Genomic DNA, 19218 nt, shown 5'->3' with positions numbered 1-19218 from the left:
GCATTCCCTTAAACAGTAGAAATCTGATTAAAAGTGTTTACAGTTTCTGTAATACACAAATATTCTGTCTAGTCACTAGAAAACAAACTCTATGCATTGTTTAAACAATGTGTGTTCACTCAAATCAGATGGTAAATCCTGGTCTTCAAAGTGCTCACAAACCAACAATTTACAGGAGACAATGGGCACAACAGCTAAAAAAAGAAACCATGATTGTGTTGTTTTCAAAATGTAGTAACCTGGAGACTTCCATCACATGTACCAGGAACTGATCCAGTGCTTTCTTTACACAAACTGTAGGATGAATATTGAACCATGCTGATGTGTTGAGCCCCTTTAAGGCATTAGGATTTATTACTAAACTCATATATGCATTCCACAATAGCATTAGGTCAGATGTTGCTAATAAAACATGTCTAATACTCACATAGTAAGAGAATTAGTGGATTTGGGCACTGTGCCTTGGAACAGTACGATCGTTAGCATTATGACCACAGTAGGTCAGTAAATGTACATGGAACATTTGGTACTGACCATTGTAAATTATAGAATTAAATGTCAAGTAGGGTGAAAAATCACCAAGGCTCTCCCTCCTGCTTTAAGGCAGTATTGTTAAAAATTAATACAGGATCACCAGGACAGCTAATTTTGAGGAAAACATGATCCCGGAGGGATCAAACATGATCAGCAAAGCAAGGTAAAACTCAACCAACAGAACTTTCTAAGGTAAAATCATTTTAGGCAGGTAAATCCCAACACCACCCTCCATCTTCTAATTGTGGCGGAAAGCTTTTTTGAAACAAGAAGCTCCAAGTTCACTTTGTTATGAAGAACTCTAGCTCAGTCTCTCTGTTGAGCATTTTTGGGCCTGAAGAGCACGGGATGAATAGTTAAACTTTTGCTTACCACATGGTGATTGCACAAATGAAATTAAGAAGCCTGAGGGATTAAATGGATGTGGAACAGTGGCCTAATTCCTACATCACAGCCAACATTTCCTATCCCAGCATCAAAAGATCGTGACGTACAATGGCAATGTAGCAATTCCAGAAACACGGAACATATATGCAATATTGTTAGGGCTCGGTTTGTTTGGCATAACCTGGATAGTGCTAAAATAAAACTTGTTCGCATTGCACAAAGGAAGAGCTCGCCATATCTGAAGTAATGTTCCCCCCCCCGCCCCCCCAAAATGCAGCTGTAACTATGTGTGAATGTTGGCTAGTCTTTGAATCCTTGGTTGGCTCTATGATGAAATTATATGGCATGAGGGAAATGGAGATGTTGTACGGCAAAATAAGGCGTTTTACACTGCAAATATAGACTTGGGACCGGTGAATTCATGTCCTGATAACACAGGAGAAAACCCCGCCCCCCACAATAGATAATGAGCGGTTTCAATGCCAAAAGCAGTACTTACAATTGTGGGTTGAGTAGTTGGTATATAGGTGGTGGTCTGCGGGACCTGGACCAGTTTTATAGGCTGGCTGCTTGTCACACCTGTTGCTATCTGCAGAGACAGCACAGGCAACCTCAGCAAAAGGTTCAGCTTTTACATAAATGCCACCTATTTATTATTATCATAGAAATTTGTCAGATGTTTGGCTTGTGTTAAAATTTGCATCTCAATGAATTCACAGGTTACTTTTTTTGTTAATGAAACCAAAATTCAAAATATGAATGTGAGCAATGTATACAGCTTGATGTTTCAAAAAGGTGTAACAGTTATGTGAAAGCAATTTGAGATTTTCAAGCAAAATGTTCCATGGTAGAAATTGTAGGCACCCAACATTTTCTTTGCAAATAATGCCAGATCATAGCAAAACACAGCACTGCTACAAGCACAAGAGACTGCTCTTTTAAAAATACCCTAAACATGTGTGTACCTAATTAATCAGTCAAGGTTTTTTGTAAGGCTCATCACCAATTTCCAATGCATTTCAAGCATCCCCCTCAATGAAAAAACATAAAATCTAGAGAAAAACTTATAAAGTTTTATGAGCTAGGTTCACAGAAAGTGTGAGCTCGTGAGTATACCTTGAGTCCTGTTCTCCAATAATAGTTCAAATGAGACATGATGCAATTAAAGCATTGGTGAAGTAAATAATATATTGTTCTTTTACTAAACACACAGGGTTTGGGAACGAAGGAATAAATATGCAATTCCAGCTCTTCATAAAGATACTGGTTTAATTAATTATCAGTGCGACAATGGTTATTTACATCTCTGATTAGAAATCATATCCTAATCCACACCATCTGAAGAATGTTAATTGATATATACAAGGCTTATGTAGCCAATGACATCTAATGTATTCCAATGCCTACCATTTCTGTGGAGAAGTTAGGGTACAGAATTATTTGAGGATATGGTAATTTGAGCAACAGTTTCAAAGCTGAGTTTTAGGTGCATGGTAGAAGTGTCGGTGCATGCTGTATGAGTGTATCTACAGGGCATATACAATCTGCGATTCAAAGGGGCTAGAATAGAGAAAGGTTGATGGGCACTCATGCACCCAGAGCAATAGCTTTGACTCAATAAGATTCAATGAGAGTTGCAAGATGTGAACCTGAATCCTTCGAGGATATTCAGAGTTTACCTTCCTCAGGTAAGAGCCACCTGCAGACCTGCAGAGCCACAGGGAAGTGTGCCGGACACCAAGAGTAAAGCAATAAATCTATCCTAACAAGAGTGGCAGAATATTGCATGAAATTTCATTAGGGCATGGCATGGTGAAGGACAAAGCTATATAGCAAAGTGCTGTTGTTTCTCCTAGAATTTCACTGAGAGATGGGTACCATTAACTACTCCTACCTGCAGAGTCACTTCCAGAGAACAGCACTGGCTGGACCCATGGATTTATGTTATGGAGTCCCACAGGGCTCCATCTTATCCCTCATGCTGTTCAATATCTACAGTACCACCTGGAGAGGCTGTGCAGGCACTGAGTCAGTGTTTGGATACAGTGATGGGTTGGACTAGGGCTGGTAAATGGAAATGGAATCTAGTTAAGATGGAGGTCCTGTGGGTGGGTGGGTGGTCTCTGGTCCAGGAATTAAGGGGTTGGCTTGTTCTGGATGGGGTGGCATCCCTCCACTCTTGATGGAGCAGCTTCGAAGTCTGGGGTACTCCTGCAGGCCAAAGTGTCACTGAATATACAGGTGGCTTTGGTGGGGCCTATACCCAGCTCTGGCTGGTTCATCAGCTGTGGCTGTTCCAGGACTGAGATAGTTTGGCATCAGTAATCCATGCTCTGATAAGCACACACATTAATGCAATGTGCTTTACAAGAGTCCTTAATAACAGTCTGGAGGCTGCAACTAGTATTGAGAGTAGCCAGAAGAGTGCGTATCACTCCAGGTTCTGAGAGCACTACACGGGTTGCCAGTGAGCTTCAGGGTCCAATTCAAAGCGTTGGTACTAGTATACAAAGCCCGAAAGTTCCTGAAGGAGTGTCTTCTGCCATATGTCTAAGCACACAGTTTACAATGGGAGGGGGCCTTCTTGCAGTACCAACACTGTGGATACCAAGGAGGGTGAAAAAGTATGAGAGGGGTTTCCTCTGTGGTAGTACAGCTAGAATGTAAAACACATTTTTATTTGCCCAGGAACACATTTTTATTTGCCTTTGGAAGGAGATAGGATTATTTGGGCACTGTCATTTTAATTACTGATTTTGGAATTGGTCTTATAAAATTTCATGTTGTCAGCTGCCCTGGGCCCTCTTAAAGGAAGGAAGACTGGACACAAATAAATGAAATGAAATATGAGAGAGCCTAGATACATTTTGGTCCCTTCCCTTAAGAAACAACTTTGTAAGATTAAAGACAAATCTCCAAAATGTGTTTTAATTCTTATGAACCCTCAAGAATGTTAACAGGAAACCAGAATTCAGTGTTTATACATTCTCACAAATTTTATATGAAGGGGGTTGTGGTTAAGTAAAGAAGTATGTCGTAAGCCACCTCAAGCATTGTTTTAACTTTGGAAAGGCGGCATACAAGTAAAATGACTGACTGAAATACTTACTGTAACACTCTCCTTGCTCTTTTCAACAGCTGCCTCTTTTTCTTTTGGAGTACTGGCAGTTTCTGTAGGTGCCGGTTGTGCACTGGAGGTAGGCTGGGATGATTTATTTAATGTTTCTGTGCTAATTTCAGGATCCGTTTCTTGCTGTGTTGCAGTTGCTAAAATGAAAACAAAAGGATTTCTAAATTATGTAACTGGATGATGTTCACTCACAAATAAGTTAAAACAGTTGTGAGGAACCTTTGGCCCTCCAGATGTTGCTGAACTACAACTCTCACCATCCCTGGGTATTGGCCAGGCTTCATGGAACTCATGGGAATTGTAGCGTGGCAACATCTAGAAGGTAAATGGTTTCCCACATTGTTTACCTGACTGTGTGCAGGACTTCATGTGTTCCGGCCAATGGGCTTGCTGGCAAGGGTAGTCGCAGTAACTGGTATTCCAACAACAGTAGAAAATTGCTTCTTTTTTGCAGTTGGCACACCACTGCTTCTTTTTGGTTTCATCCACAGCTTGCTGCTTTTCCAGTTCCAGCTGCTTCTTCACTTCGGCAATCAAACGATCTCTTTCCTGTTCCAAACTCTGACGCATTTCAGCCATTGTGAGTTCTAGTCAACAGACAGACAGCATATAGTCAACAGTGGGTCCAAATGTTAATTTAGAAATTTAAGTTTTAGCTCTAGATGCATTAGTGACTTTTAGATGAAAAACAACAGCTTCATTCTGTGACTGCAAGTGCAGCATTAGGCAACATATCTACCACACTAGTGATTATTGGTTCTCATGAATGAACTATAAATGAACAATTACTATCCAATTTGCAGTTTAACTTGCTTTCTGGATTTCAAAAAGAGTAAGCATATTTTCATTCTCAAAACAGTACATATTTAAATTGTGGTTCAGGAAATACTATATTGAGCTGGTTCAGATGTCTGAACTGGCCAACTCTAACTGACCGTACATGTGAGGAACAGTCTAAGATGGCATGTTCCATCACATTTTCTACTCTTTCCAGGGAGGACAATTTGTACTTTCACAGAGTTGCAGCTGAGATACTGCCATGGCCTTTTAAAAAATAAAGTGGCAACATCATTATTTTGAACTGCATTTTTTATACCCAGATTGTGTTTCATTTCTGAAAGTTCCTGCTGATGTAACCACTGAAGCTTTTCTATTTCAATTCTCAAACGACGAATCTGGAATATCAAAGAAATAATTAGGTCACTTGATTAAAAAAAAAGCCTTTTCAACCCTATGAGTTTTGGATTTAATTTGCATAAGTTTGCATATGAACAAAATGATTCTGAAGGGAAAAAAGCACCCTCTCTTGGTTTTTAGATGATACATTTCTGTTTCCCAATAATCACCATATCAAAAAAGGCATTCCAACCTGTGTGTAAAAAGGGAGGAATGATTCCTATGGATTTGTATCTATTTACTATTAAAAATAACTAACATTTTTTATAACCCATGGCTCAACTAATGAAGGGTATATTTAAATTGACTAAATGAGCCCCAGAAAAAAAATATGGACTTTAGAGTTCCATGATTCATACTTTAGATTTCCCTTCTTCTAAATAAAATTTCAAATAAAATAAAGTAAAACACACACACACACACACACACACACACACACACCAATAATACATAAATAAATAGAAGTGCTTAGTTTGCTGGTTTTAACCAGTTAGTGCATGATTCAAAAAGAGCACTAGGAATTATGTCAACAGTGATGAGAAACAAGCGCTTAAAACATGGCAAATTTTGTCCTTCTGGTATTTCAAACAGTAAACAGAGAGGAAACTAGGAGACCAATAAAAAATAACAACTCATAATAAGAGATTTTAGCAAAATTCATCAGCAAAATGGATAGCAAATGGAGCAATTTTTCTCTAATAATACTGCTAGGGAATCTGTACACAAAAAAATGAGATACCTTAAGAGGAACCTACATATATTAAATATGTATCCAGCAGAATTTAAAAGAAAGGTTCTACATGAAGAACTCTTTTTTTTTTTAATGTTTCGTACAGTATACGGACCAGGATTAATATTGTTAGCACCATAGGGAATGACAAAAGTAAAGTGCCCCAACTGATTTAATTTTCATTTTACTGATATTAAAAGTTTTGCTTGTTTTATGTTGTAAGCTGCTCTGAAAAAGTTTTGTTATAACACAGGCTATAAAGGTAGTTAGTAAATAAATAAGCATTCAGAAAAATTGACTTTAAAGAAAAATAACTGCCTTTTTTTAAAAAAAAGAGAGAGACAAGGCTGTTTTTTAATGCAATGTCACGATCAGCATGCTTCTGTAAATCATTAGTTGCCTACAGAACTCTGAGTAACATGGGCATCGCACAGTCACTCTCTCCCCTCCCTTGCTATGTGGCATGAAAAAGAGAAGGGTTAGTTAATGTGCCTGAATCACAGGAAAGAAAAAAGATAAGATATTGGAACTCATTTTCCCTCATCCTTTCCTTCCTGTTTTTCATGCTCCATGAAAACAATATATTCACTAAACAAATTGAGGTGGTGACACTGGCTGTACTCTTATGTAATGCTAAACAATGGTTTAGCGTTATGTGTGCAAGCCAGAATAAGCTCCCTGTCAATTGAGTACAGTATTTCAAATTGTAAACTGGACCTAAGATATTTTGCTTGCGTAAACAAGTTAGATTTAGAAGGCCTGATGGAAATGCCTGCTGTGCATTTAAGGAAGTACAGTGGTACCTCGGATTAAGAACTTAATTCATTTTGGAGGTCCATTCTTAACCTGAAACTGTTCTTAACCTGAGGAACCACTTTAGCTAATGGGGCCTCCCGCTGCCGCCGTCATGCGATTTCTGTTTTCATCCTGAAGCAAAGTTCTTAACCTGAGGTACTATTTCTGGGTTAGCGGACTCTGTAACCTGGAGCGTCTGTATCCCGAGGTACCACTGTAGAGCTATTATATTGTCATCGTCTGGCACAGTAGTAGCAGCTTTTAGCAAGAGCAACCTAGTTAAAATTTCAGGCTATAAACTTTAATGAGCTCCTCTCTCTCACAGTATGCAACCAGTAGTTTTCACAATAGTTGGTATTAGATCAGACAAGAGGCCAGAACTCAAATACATATCTGCAGAATATTTAAAAGGCAGGTTTCTACTTATTTTAAAAGTGTTTCACATTTTATTTTTTAAAGAAAAAAATGTGACTTGCTGATGGCAAAAGACACTGACCTCAGCTATTGTGCTTCCAGTGGTATTTTTTGAAAGGTCATTGTATATTTCTGTCATTGTTCCTTTTATGGCTTCCATCATCTGTTTAAAAAAAAAAGTTTATTAAGGTATTAAAAATGATCTTGCTTTTTAAATTTCTTTATCATTCCATAATTTCTTATGTAGGATATTATAAAAACTACTGACACATTTTTCTTTGAGTGGATTTTGTAAATCATATCAATAATATAAAAGAAATCCAGCAACCACTGTATCTTAGGTCGTATTGATACCTCTTGACCTCTGAGATTCATCCACTCCACACACAATGAATAGAAGTGAACAACTGAGCTTTAGGAAGAACTTTCTGCAATAAATGCTGCTCAATAGTGGAACGAACTACCTTGAAGGGTTGCGGACTCTCCCTGACTGGAGGTTTTTACACAGAGGTTAGATGGCCATCTGTCAGGGATTCTTTAGCAATGATTTCTGCATTGCAAGTGATTGGGCTAGATGGCCCTTTGGGTTGCTTCACACTATATTTCTATGATTCTATGAACTTGGGTAGGATTCTGTGTGTGAATAACGATATCACCTCTCCATTTAGTTCTTTTGATATCAGTTTCTAATCTCACTATGAGTAAAATCTCAGGAATCAAATAAAAGTGATTATACAGAGCCATTATAAATGATTGCATGCAACATGATTGCATACCTGCCGGGGGGGTGTATCTGTGTGTACCTCAGACAACAATGTGGGGTGCCACGTGCTATGGTTAAATCACTTTACAGTATGTTTAGTTTGGTAGCCAGACAACTGGACTCTCAGATATGTGGTGAGTTCATAGTTCACTATTTACTTGTTCAACCTGAATGCCATAGGTTCTCTCTAAATGGTGTTAAATTACAATATTGCCATGTATCTGTAATGCCATCAGAGGATTCAAATCACCAATCACCATGTCAAAACACAGAATTCCATGTTGGCATTATTTTAGCAGTTAGATCTCAAAATGACAATCAGAATCAAACTCTATTCGCTTGCATACATCAGACACCAACAAAGCATTCTGGAGCCGTTTACTTTTAATTTTAGTCCTAATTTATGCATTGAGAGTCTGAAATGCAGTACTCTGGGAATCTGTTCACAATCTACCATGCAAGTTGCTGACGCAGGATCAGATGTCAGCGTTCATGAGGTAGTAAAATGGATCAAGATACCTACAGGACTGAGATGGGAGAAAGAAACTGCATGAACTTTCTAAACATCATTTGTGACCTTATAAATGGCTTCAACTCACTGAGCGGTTTAGATAAACAGGCCAGATACCTGTGTTTCTCTCCACTTCATGCAAATGGCTACTTTGGAAAATGATGTGAGGAATTTCTCATTTTTGCTTTTCATGTCTATTTTTTTAAAAAGTAAGGTTCAATTTAGCTCTCTGCCTAAATATCTTAATTAAATAAAGTTACATCAATAGAAATTGGAATGGCTTCTTAAAATAAAGACCCTGGAGGGGGCAAATACACTTTGTAAGCATTTAAAGCACCACCCTTGGATGGCTCATTTTTCATCATTCTAAAACCTCTCATTATGTTTAAATTAACACATTTTAGAAGAACCACTTCACACAAGAAGCAGGAGTTGTTTTTACTTCATGATTTTGGTACCTGAACAAAAATGGAATTACTTACTTGTCATTAATTGTTCTTCCAGTTGTGCTGCCCCTGTGTAGTCTCACTAGTGGTGTTAAGGTACGCCAGCTGTAACACACGGGGAAACTTTCACAGCAGTATTTTAAACTGGCCAGCTATGCACTTAAGCTTGATGTTCAATGAAGCACCTGTTTACAGCCTTGCCTGCTCAGTTCTCATTCTGGCCACTTCTCCTTTGTCTTCCTTGAAGGAGTTCAGGTAGTACACAAGGCTAGTTTACCCAGGCAAGAAAGTATGGCTGAAAGATGCTGACTTGCCCAAGCCCAACCAATGAACTTTATGACTTACAAGTGATTTGAAATCTACTATTTCTCTCTTGCATACACAGAATGTGTAGCAAGTTTTTCAGGGAGTAGGTATGCAAGACTAGGCTTTACAGCCCTGCCTAAAAATAAAAATGTCAACCCTTCATATACAGTCCTTTATCTACCACATGTGTACCAGCCTAAAGCCTTTGGAACTGTTGTGTCACACCTTGCACACACTAATTACAGGACAGTTCAGCCTCTATCCCCACTCCACCACCAAAGCCCCCATATCTGTTTGGCAGCCATGTTTGGCAACTGTAGCTGAAAGCGCTTGTCTAAAGATGCTGGCTTTCCCGAGCAAGACCCAATTGGTCACTGTGGCACACCACTTGCCCAGATAGGCCAAGCAAAAGCATCAGCTTCCTCGGCTGCCAGAAACTCATATAGCTCAGCTACTCCCATACAGCTGTATCCAATGGGCTCCTGTACCAATAGCTTCTATAGAGATAGCTTTACATATCTGTAAGACTACTCTGTCCCAAGAAGTGCAAGGTTTAAGGCTATTGCTGTGACACCATTGCTCTGTACACTGAAGTGGAAAATACTCAGCTCAGAATACCATTTTTTTCCTAACAGAATATCAGCCTTTACGTTAGAACACCTACATGGTGCCATCTCAGAGTCTTCCTTCAAATTCCACAAAGGCCCCCTTTTCTATTAAGCCTCAGGCTTAATCTTTAGATCCTCATCTCCAACTGGAGCAAAGTTTAAGGACATGAAACTATATTTCCTTGTATTAATTTTCCTCTACTTTTCTCCTACTGCTTAAATACAGATTTTAGGCTCCTTGAGGCAAGCACTTGCATTTGTTTTGCCCTTACTATTTTAATACACCATACAGATTGTTGACTATGCTAAAAGAAACACGCACGAAGTAGAAAAAAAAGCTTTGTCAAACATTACAAATAAATCTGATAAGTACTAATAAAATTATGATGTGCATACATATATCCACACATGTTGGGTTAATAAAATTTATCCATAAATGTATGTTAACCATGCATACATTCGGGCTGTTTTTGTCTCTTCCCTCCATCCCTGACCCAAAACCCAAGCTTCTGTTTTTGGAGAACTACGGCAGGAAAAGTTGCAGTGCTTCTAGCTACACACCAGCAGCCAGTTTAAAATATTGCTGTTAAGGTTCTTCCACGTGTTCAAAGGTTAAACTTATCCACATCACAGGATGAGGAAAAATGTTCAGGCAAGTGCTTTGCTTTGTTGCACATCAGCAACTGCATTAACTTCAAAGTAAAACTTGTAAGAATGTAATGCTTTTAAAAAACAAAAACATAAAACTTACTTTACTAGTATACTTAGCAATATCTGCAGCCACATCTGCTGAAGCTGTTGCTATTGGCAAGTCTGTATTAACTGAAGATGAAAGTGTACTTGCTGATCCAGAACTGGTTACTATGGAAACAGGTTGAGTGCTTGTAACCAAGGTAATGGTTGACGTTGAAGTACTCTGAGTAATTTCTTTTTGCTGTACAGCTAAGGACACAAAACAAACCCACAAGTGAATCACTGCAGATTTCAACGTGTTTGAAATGTCAAAAAACAGGCAAACCAATGCTAAATAAATGCTGTTCAATAGCCTTTCACAGCTCAGTCTTGAACATTTGTGTTGGTGGATTGGTGTGTGATGCTCCCATAATACTTCTTGCAGTGGTGACATACCTTATTCTGTGACATTATGCTGGCATAACTGTGTAAACCAGTGCAAAAAAGAAGGCAGTTAAGGATTCTTAGGGCAACTTTTAGTGAGTGTCTATGCTGGTTTCACCAGCCACTGGAAAATACTCCTTAAAATGTACCATAGTGGGATAATACCTTGATTATGGCCAAGTAAAATCTCACAAAGTAGTGAACAAGCTGTTGAGTTACTAGGTACTGTTCCAGTATGATATTAAGCAAAATGGGGCAGGGAGGAAGGAGGGGGGCTGCAAATTAGGTTGACGCCCCAAAATCTACAGATTGCATCTGTCTAAAGATATTAGGAAGATTTAATTAGATTAGTATCTGTTAGGTGCAAATTAAATTTCATAATTAATTAGATTAAGAACTGCTTGGACAATAATAATAATGGCTGTTTCCCCATTTTTGGAAAATAAGAAATCTAGAAGTTACTTGGATCTATCCTCTTAAAATGTTGGCACTCTTTATTTTCATAACCATGTTTCACAGAAAATAAAAAACCTTCTGTCATCACATAACAAGGGATCAACATGTTCTTTAAGGACAGCTTTATAACCAATCAAAATTATATGGTGGAATCTAACATTGCACAATGGGACGTTATTTTCCTCACCTCTTCACTGCAGCCATGCCCTAGTCCCCTGTCACACAAACAATTTGCACGGGAGGGTTTTCTAACTCTCCATAGCAGATTTTAAGTCTGTGGGGGGTTATAGAGAAAGGGACTCAAGCACAGACAGCATTAGATACAACCTATATTGTGCATCTCCTTATTGATACAAGATAAGCTATGCCTTATCCCTGAAGTAGTTCACTTTCTTCCACTAATAAATATTGGTGATCGCAATCATTTCCCTTCCTATGGTTATTTCCACTTAAGACAGCTCATTTTTCAGTTATAGATACATTTCATTTTATAATACTTACGATATAATTAAAACTACAGTGGAAAGATATTGCAGTTCACATTCCAACTAAAATGCTGCAGATAAAGAAATTATTCTAAGTACTGTTGTACCTTGGCTCCCAAACGCCACAAACCTGGAAGTGAGTGTTCTGGTTTGCAAATGTTCTTTGGAACCCGAAAGTCCGGTGCAGCTTCCATAGCTTCTGATTGGCTGCAGGAGCTTCCTGCAGCCAATCGGAAGCTGCGCCTTGGTTTCCAAACGTTTTGGAAGTCGAATGGACTTCTGAAGTACCACTGTACACTTAAGGACCACACTGGTGGAGCGATTTTGCATTTTCATATCTTTACAGGACCCGTATTTATGGAAGAATAGTTTGAAGTACTTGAGCACAATGACCACAGCAAAAATACAGCAGTGAGATCAAAATGGGAAAGGTGATAATACCTTTCACGGCTTGTCTTGTCTGATATCTTGTTCCTTGGGAGGACTGAGGTTGCTGCTGCTGACTCTGTTGCTGCTGCTGTTGCCTTTGCACCTTCTGCATATGCCATTTCTGAGAAGAAGTCTGAAATTTGTTTGAAGAATTCCATACTACCCGTTGGACAGCTGGGGCAGTTTCCTTTGGTAGAAGCGGCCTCTGCTTCTTCACTGGGCTGCCGGTGGCTGCAGCTGGAGTGCTGGCAGCAGAAGTAGTGCTTGTTGTAGCTGTGACACCAGCTGGAGGAGTCTGGGATGCGGATCGAGTAAGCACCTGAGTTTCAGTTGGAGGCTGACTACTTACTGTTGAAGAAGGTGGGGTTTTAGCTGCAGCTAAGTGGGTAGGGGAAAAAAATTTTTTTACTGACAATTCAGGTAATACAAAACCCAGTTACTGTGAGGAACATAGTACAACAGATATCTGTGGACATAATTATTTTTCAGTGGGTGAAAGTTGCATTGTTCGTTGCCAGCTGACTTTCAAAGCAATTTACACATCACAGACCGAAAAAATGCCATCTTTTTGCCTGCAGAGAAGATGTGATGAAGTAAAAGAAAGTAAACTGAGTCCTACAGGGTATATGTTTGTCACTCTAGGAGCCTCTAAACTTTCATTTTGACCCTTAAAACATCTACTCTTGAACTACTGTATTTTTTGCCCTATATGACGCACCGGCCCATAGGACGCACCTAGATTTGGGGGGGGGGGGGATAAAGGAAAAAAAATTATTCCCCCGCCCCCAGGTGCGGGGCTGGGGCAGGGGAAGCTCGGGCTTCCCCCACCCCCAGCCCTCAGAACAGGTCCCAGAGCGATGCCGAAGCTGCGCGCAGATGAAGCCCGAGCTTCCCCCGACCCCAGCCCCCAGAACGGGAGCTAGAGCAATGCCGAAGCTGCGCGCAGGGGAAGCCCGAGCTTCCCCCGACCCCAGCCCCCAGAACGGGAGCCAGAGCAATGCCGAAGCTGCGCGCAGACGAAGCCCGAGCTTCCCCCGACCCCAGAACGGGAGCTAGAGCAATGCCGAAGCTTCATGCAGACGAAGCCCGAGCTTCCCCTGACCCCAGCCCCCAGAACGGGAGCCAGAGCAATGCTGAAGCTGCGCGCAGGGGAAGCCCGAGCTTCCCCCGACCCCAGCCCCCAGAACGGGAGCCAGAGCAATGCCGAAGCTGCGCGCAGGGGAAGCCCAAGCTTCCCCCGACCCCAGCCCCCAGAACGGGAGCTAGAGCAATGCCGAAGCTGCGCGCAGGGGAAGCCCGAGCTTCCCCCGACCCCAGCCCCCAGAACGGGAGCCAGAGCAATGCCGAAGCTGCGCGCAGACGAAGCCCGAGCTTCCCCTGACCCCAGCCCCCAGAACGGGAGCCAGAGCAATGCCGAAGCTGCGCGCAGGGGAAGCCCGAGCTTCCCCCGACCCCAGCCCTCAAAACAGGCTGCTGCCCGCAAGCCTTGCGCTCCTGGCGGGACCTCCCGCCGGGCGCGCAAGGCTTGCGGACATCTGCCCAAAGCACGGGGCGTGCTCCACAGCGCACCCCGTGCTTCGGGCTGCAGGCTGCTGCCCGCAAGCTGTGGGAGCCCGGCGGGCACTCCCGCCAGGCTCCCAAGGCTTGCAGATAGCTTCCTGAAGCCTGGAGAGCGAGAGGGGTTGGTGCGCACCGACGCCTCTCGCTCTCCAGGCTTCAGCGAAAGCCTGCATTCGCCCCATAGGACGCACACACATTTCCCCTTCATTTTTGGAGGGGAAAAAGTGCGTCCTATAGGGCGAAAAATACGGTATTTTTAGTCCCTCACATCATGTAGATGATGCCTAAGAGCTGCTCTTCATCCTTGTTTTACACTGACATATATTAGGTTTTGAAACGTCTTCATTCAGATTATGAAAGCACCCTTAATTATTGCATTCTCAGCATAAGTTTCAGGAATTTGCTACTATAGGTAGCACACACACCAAGATTTCAAGACTCTCGTGATCACATGTTCCCTGGTGATTGAATACTACTACAGTAGTACCTCGTTTTGCGACCAGGATCCGTTCCAGAGCCCTAGTCACGGGCCAAAAAGGACACTGGACAAACTGCCGCGTCTGCACATGCAAGTGCACAGTTTGTGCTTCTGCACATGCACAAGCGGCGAACCCAGAAGTAACCCGTTCCAGTACTTCCAGGTTTGCTGTGGATGTTTGATGGAACTGGCGTGCGACAAGGTGGACGCTAGACAAGGTACCACTGTATAAAGAACACAAGTCATATACATGCTGCCGAAAGCCAGGGAAGATGAAATTTAAGTAAGAATGTATTCATTTGTTTATTTAAACTAATTGTAATATATGCAGTCCAAACCAAAAATTAAATAAAACTCAGAAACTATAGAACAAAACACAGAATTCACTTACAAATAACACCAGCAACAGTGACACAAATTCAACTCTCCCTCTCTCACATTAAATACTGAAAGGTTTGAAATAAGCTCCAAAAAAACTTCTTGAAGGTTTTCTAACCTTTCTATCTACCATCTGCCTTGTCTGAGCATTGCAGACTACAGATCAGGGATTGGAAACCAATGGTCCCTCCAGATGTTGTTGAACTCAAACTCCCATCATCCAAGACCATTGGCCAGACTGTTAGGGGCTTATGGGAGTCCAACATCTGAAGGGTGATAAGATACTAATACTTTGTACATACTGACAAAAGCTAGGGCAATCTAGAGTACAGCTGCATGTTTTCAAGCCACTGTAGCAAAGATACATTTTTGGAAGATACAGTTGAACCTCCATTTACATAATCCTCTGGTTACGTAAATTTCGGGATGCGTGCGGCAAACCCAGAAGTATTTTACTGGGTTTCGCTGTGCACGCATGCACAGAAGTGGTCCTCAGGTTGCGGAAACCTTGGGATCCGACCGGACCTCTGGAACAGATCCCGTCCACAAGTGGAGGTACCACTGTATTACTAATGCCTTGCTTTGTTCAGCAGGCTGATTCCTTCATCTCTCCTTCCTCACCCTCACCCCCCGCAGTTGTAGAAGCTGTAGAAGCAGGGGCACAGGCCACCTGGCTCTGTACAGCACAGTGGGATGACTTCAGGTATATTCAAAGTACACACAGTGCATACAGTGGCACATGGGGGAGGCTGCTTCCCTACTATGCACACCCATTTCCCATTTGCGGCTGCGTGAACTGCCCCTAGCAGCCCTGCTTCCTGGGCTGCAGTTTAGCACTCAGTTGTGCATCCCTAACCCTATTCATTCCAGCAGCACTCATCACATGTCTGTGCATGCAACTGAAACAGTCTACTTTGATTATTTTAAAATATTCAAAACTCTGATAATTTTTATTCTAACCTTATTCTTCAAAATATTTGTTGAGAAGGAACTTTCTCATAGTAAGAGCTGTTGGACAGCTCTGTTGGACAGTGGAATGGACTCCCTTGGAAGGTGGTGGACTCTCATTCACTGGAGGTTTTTAAGCAGAGGTTGGATGGCCATCTGTCATGGATGCTTTAGCTGAGATGCCTGCATTACAGGGGATTGGACTAGATGATCCTTGGGATCCCTTTCAACTCTACAATTCTTTTTAAGACTTTTAAAGAAAAGCACATCAGTATCTTACGTTGAAATCAGACTGATCACAGTCTGCTATACCTAAACATGCTGTTCTCCTGTGGAGTATGGCTAGGCTCATTTTAAAATGCAGAACAATTTGCTTTGCAGGCCTCTATTTCTGGCACCTTGTGGAATGCATGAGCTATATTCATGGGTTAGGAGCTGATTTGTTAATGGTCCTACAGTGGGGATTTGTGGTCCTTTGATCCCTTTCTGTTTTTACTATAAGCACAAGTATTTCCTCAATGCTCAAACCGTGAGAAAATACAAAGACAGCATTTGAACCTTGTGCAATAAAGGTTCCAAAATCGATATCTGTATGTGCATGTTTGACAACATTGAGCAAATATTATTTGAGAAGTAATCCTCAAAATAGCTGCACTGTTAGATTTTTAAGGAAAATACAATTATTTCCACCCCATTCTAGAAGCACACGTTCACACACACACCACATAAGGTATCAGGGTTTCTGGGACTAAACACCACAGACAGCAAAGTGCTTAATCTTAGATTGCCAATATGCATAACAGGAAAAAGTATATTTTTTTACCTTCTTGCTTAGGAGGAGATTCCTTGGGTTCTTTTTTATTTTTGCGTCCCTCACGCCCACACTGATCTTCACCTAGGTCAATAACAAGTTCACTTTCTGAGTCAGAGTCCAGACCAAGATGTACTGTTGGAGAGTCAGTCTCATCTTTACCTTTCAACTTCTCTTTTGTAGGATGTGACAAACTTTTCCCCTTTTCAGAAACTTCTTTATCAGAGTCTACATTTGCCTTTTCTTTGACAGGGGTATCTGTTTTCTCCACTTCTGAGACTGTACTTTTAATTTCTTCTTTTTCTTCAGTTGGCGTTGGTGGTTTTGGTTTTTTTTTCATGGCCAAGGATTCTTTGTCACTTCTTACACCTTCTTTTTCTTCTTCTTCCTGATCGTTCTTGGATTTCTGTTCATCATCACTGATATATTCACTATCACTAGAATCTGACTTTTCAGAGTCCTCTGAGTCGCTATGTTCTACTGCAACATCTTCAGATATTTCATTGATCCCTAAGTACAAAAGAAGACTATTTATTTATTCATATATTTCTACCACACATCTCTTTACAATTATTGAGGCTTATATAAAGAATTAAGACATAGATATAAAATAATGAGCACACATACGTTGTAACAGATTAATTATATACCATACTTATAATAATTCTGTGAAGGGGGTTGTTCAAGTATTAGTTTTGCAAGCAAGGCTCATTTGCCTCTCCAAATAAAGAAGCTTTGAACCCTGGTCTGTTAAGATGTAAGCCAAACTCTCTGCACAATGGACAACGCACCATATTTAAGATTTCCCCCCATTTATGTTAAAATGAACTATGTTTCAACTCTAATGCCTTCAACGCAAATTTGATATTACCATGTGCATACCTAACTGTGCTTTACAGCTCTCTATTGTCTTGTCAAGATTAAGCTGGAACCTGCTGCGAATTTGCCGCTTTGGGGAAATCAGTGGGGCAGGTGTGGATTGCTGCTGGACTGATTCACTCAACTCTTTCAGATCCATCTCAGCTTTACTACGATCTAGAATATTAAATAAAAGTGTTTTCAGTACATAACACAGCTTAAACAGAAATTGTTTATGTCAAGAAAAAAACCTAATTCAATCAGTCCACATTCAGTATTAATACTTGGTAATATTTACCACATATATTACAACATATCAAAATAAATGCTGAACGACTATTTGGAAGCATGTCTGCATTCCCAGAAACAATTAGGCTGCTTAAATTTCACAGAAGTTGATCAGATTTCAATTTCAGATTTAATTTTCACTGAAGTTGATATGAAGGTTTGCAGTCAAGGAGTACAATTGAGTATAAACTCCTTCTATAATCAAAGCTGTATTGAGTGAGAATTAAAGAAGAGTCCAGCTCTGATCCTTGATTATGCTGATGTGAAAACCTTATACTGTCGCATACTTAGCATAATGCTTTGTCAAGCCCTAGTCAGTGCTCTCACAAAACCTATCCATCAAAGTTATACAAATTGCCCAAATATGCCAGGGGGCTTTTTTGAAGTCAGGCTGATTGGGAAAATCACTGGTATCACCTATATGTTCATGCTATCCAAGGACCAGAGGATTTTGTCAGAAATACTTAGTTTTATACAAGAATAAGGAACTATGGTTTTTGGTAGTAGAGCAAGTAAGCAAATATCATTTAGTTCTCAAAATCCTGTATCTGCTTAACTATGTACTTTCCCAGATATTTTAAAAGCATTTAAAATATCCTTAAATTGAATGAAATTGCTTCAGTTGGGAAACAGAAAGTGTACCTGTCCACATTTATGATTCTGCACTCATAGAATCACCTTGAAACTTCTCATATGTATAGCAAATAGCATTGATAAAATGAAAGTTGGTACTGACAATTTTAACTCACCAAGATTCAGATTCAAAATGCTTCCTGGAGTGGATGTTCTTTCTTGTTTAGCAGGTGTTGAGACTTGAGGAGAGAAAGGTTTGGGGCTGCCAGATAAGCTCCCTGCTTGGCCTGTCCTTGTTGGTGCTGGAGAAGCTGACAAAGTAGACAATTGACATAACTGCCATTTCAAAATATGACTGAAACCCCTTATTCAGGTATGACCAAGGTCTTGGGTCCACTCTGTGGGATTTGTAGCATTTTTGCTTTGAACAGGAACCCACCCCCCCACCCCAGTTGTGGTTTGCACTTACTGGATTTTGCATTGCAGATTAGGTGTGCAAAGAGCAAAAAATAAATAAATCAGTATTTTACATTAAAAATACATTTTATGAGAAAATACACTGAAAAATGTTTACTTTATACAAAATGTGTACCAATTAAATGCAGACTTTGCATGTTCTTTCAGAAAAGTCAGAAGGACAGGACAGGAGTGCCAATGAAAATGAAAAGAAACAGGAAAGAGGTAGGCTGCTTGATTCATCCCTAATCCTTCCACAGCATAAGTGTTAGAAAATACGAGGGCCCTTATCCAGTAGCTGCACTGGAATAAAAAGAGTGCAAAAATTGTGAATTTATTTAAACAATTTCAACTGAGAGTAAAATTCTCTTTTATTATGTCAAGTAAGAAGATTAATTATACCAATGATGTGTTGATTAACACAGATCACTAATTAGTTAGGAATGCTTTCAGATACTATCAACTTGCCAGCTCTCACTTTGGAAAGTTTTAGGACTACTTCCCCATTTATCTCTACCCACCTTAGATTCTGGTAAATTTCTTGCCTTTATATGAAATAGTGAGGATGAGTTAGTGGGAACT

At 40.6% G+C, this 19218-nt stretch overlaps 1 protein-coding gene across 13 annotated transcripts in view; it reads right to left on the bottom strand.

The window, feature by feature from the left end:
* ZMYND8 (zinc finger MYND-type containing 8) overlaps positions 1-19218 on the bottom strand; it is an 84230-nt gene that overhangs the window by 1683 nt on the left and 63329 nt on the right. For 11 of the 13 annotated variants that reach the window (XM_081011031.1, XM_081011032.1, XM_081011037.1 and 8 more), the window contains 10 exons: positions 18357-18491; positions 17344-17496; positions 16474-16971; positions 12299-12664; positions 10552-10742; positions 7249-7329; positions 5148-5226; positions 4399-4638; positions 4031-4188; positions 1421-1510 (listed from right to left, as the gene is read on the bottom strand). In XM_081011031.1, coding sequence (XP_080867157.1) covers positions 1421-1510; positions 4031-4188; positions 4399-4638; positions 5148-5226; positions 7249-7329; positions 10552-10742; positions 12299-12664; positions 16474-16971; positions 17344-17496; positions 18357-18491 — 1991 coding nt within the window. Of the gene's footprint in view, positions 1-1420; positions 1511-4030; positions 4189-4398; positions 4639-5147; positions 5227-7248; positions 7330-8922; positions 8992-10551; positions 10743-12298; positions 12665-16473; positions 16972-17343; positions 17497-18356; positions 18492-19218 lie in introns of those variants that run through there. The other 2 variants (XM_081011029.1, XR_013987910.1) reach the window with 2 other exon arrangements.

This window comes from Podarcis pityusensis (genome assembly GCF_964106645.2).
Source record: "Podarcis pityusensis genome assembly, chromosome: 6".
In the NCBI taxonomy this organism is placed as follows: Eukaryota; Metazoa; Chordata; class Lepidosauria; order Squamata; family Lacertidae; genus Podarcis; species Podarcis pityusensis.
This window is presented reverse-complemented; position numbering and strand designations above follow the sequence as displayed.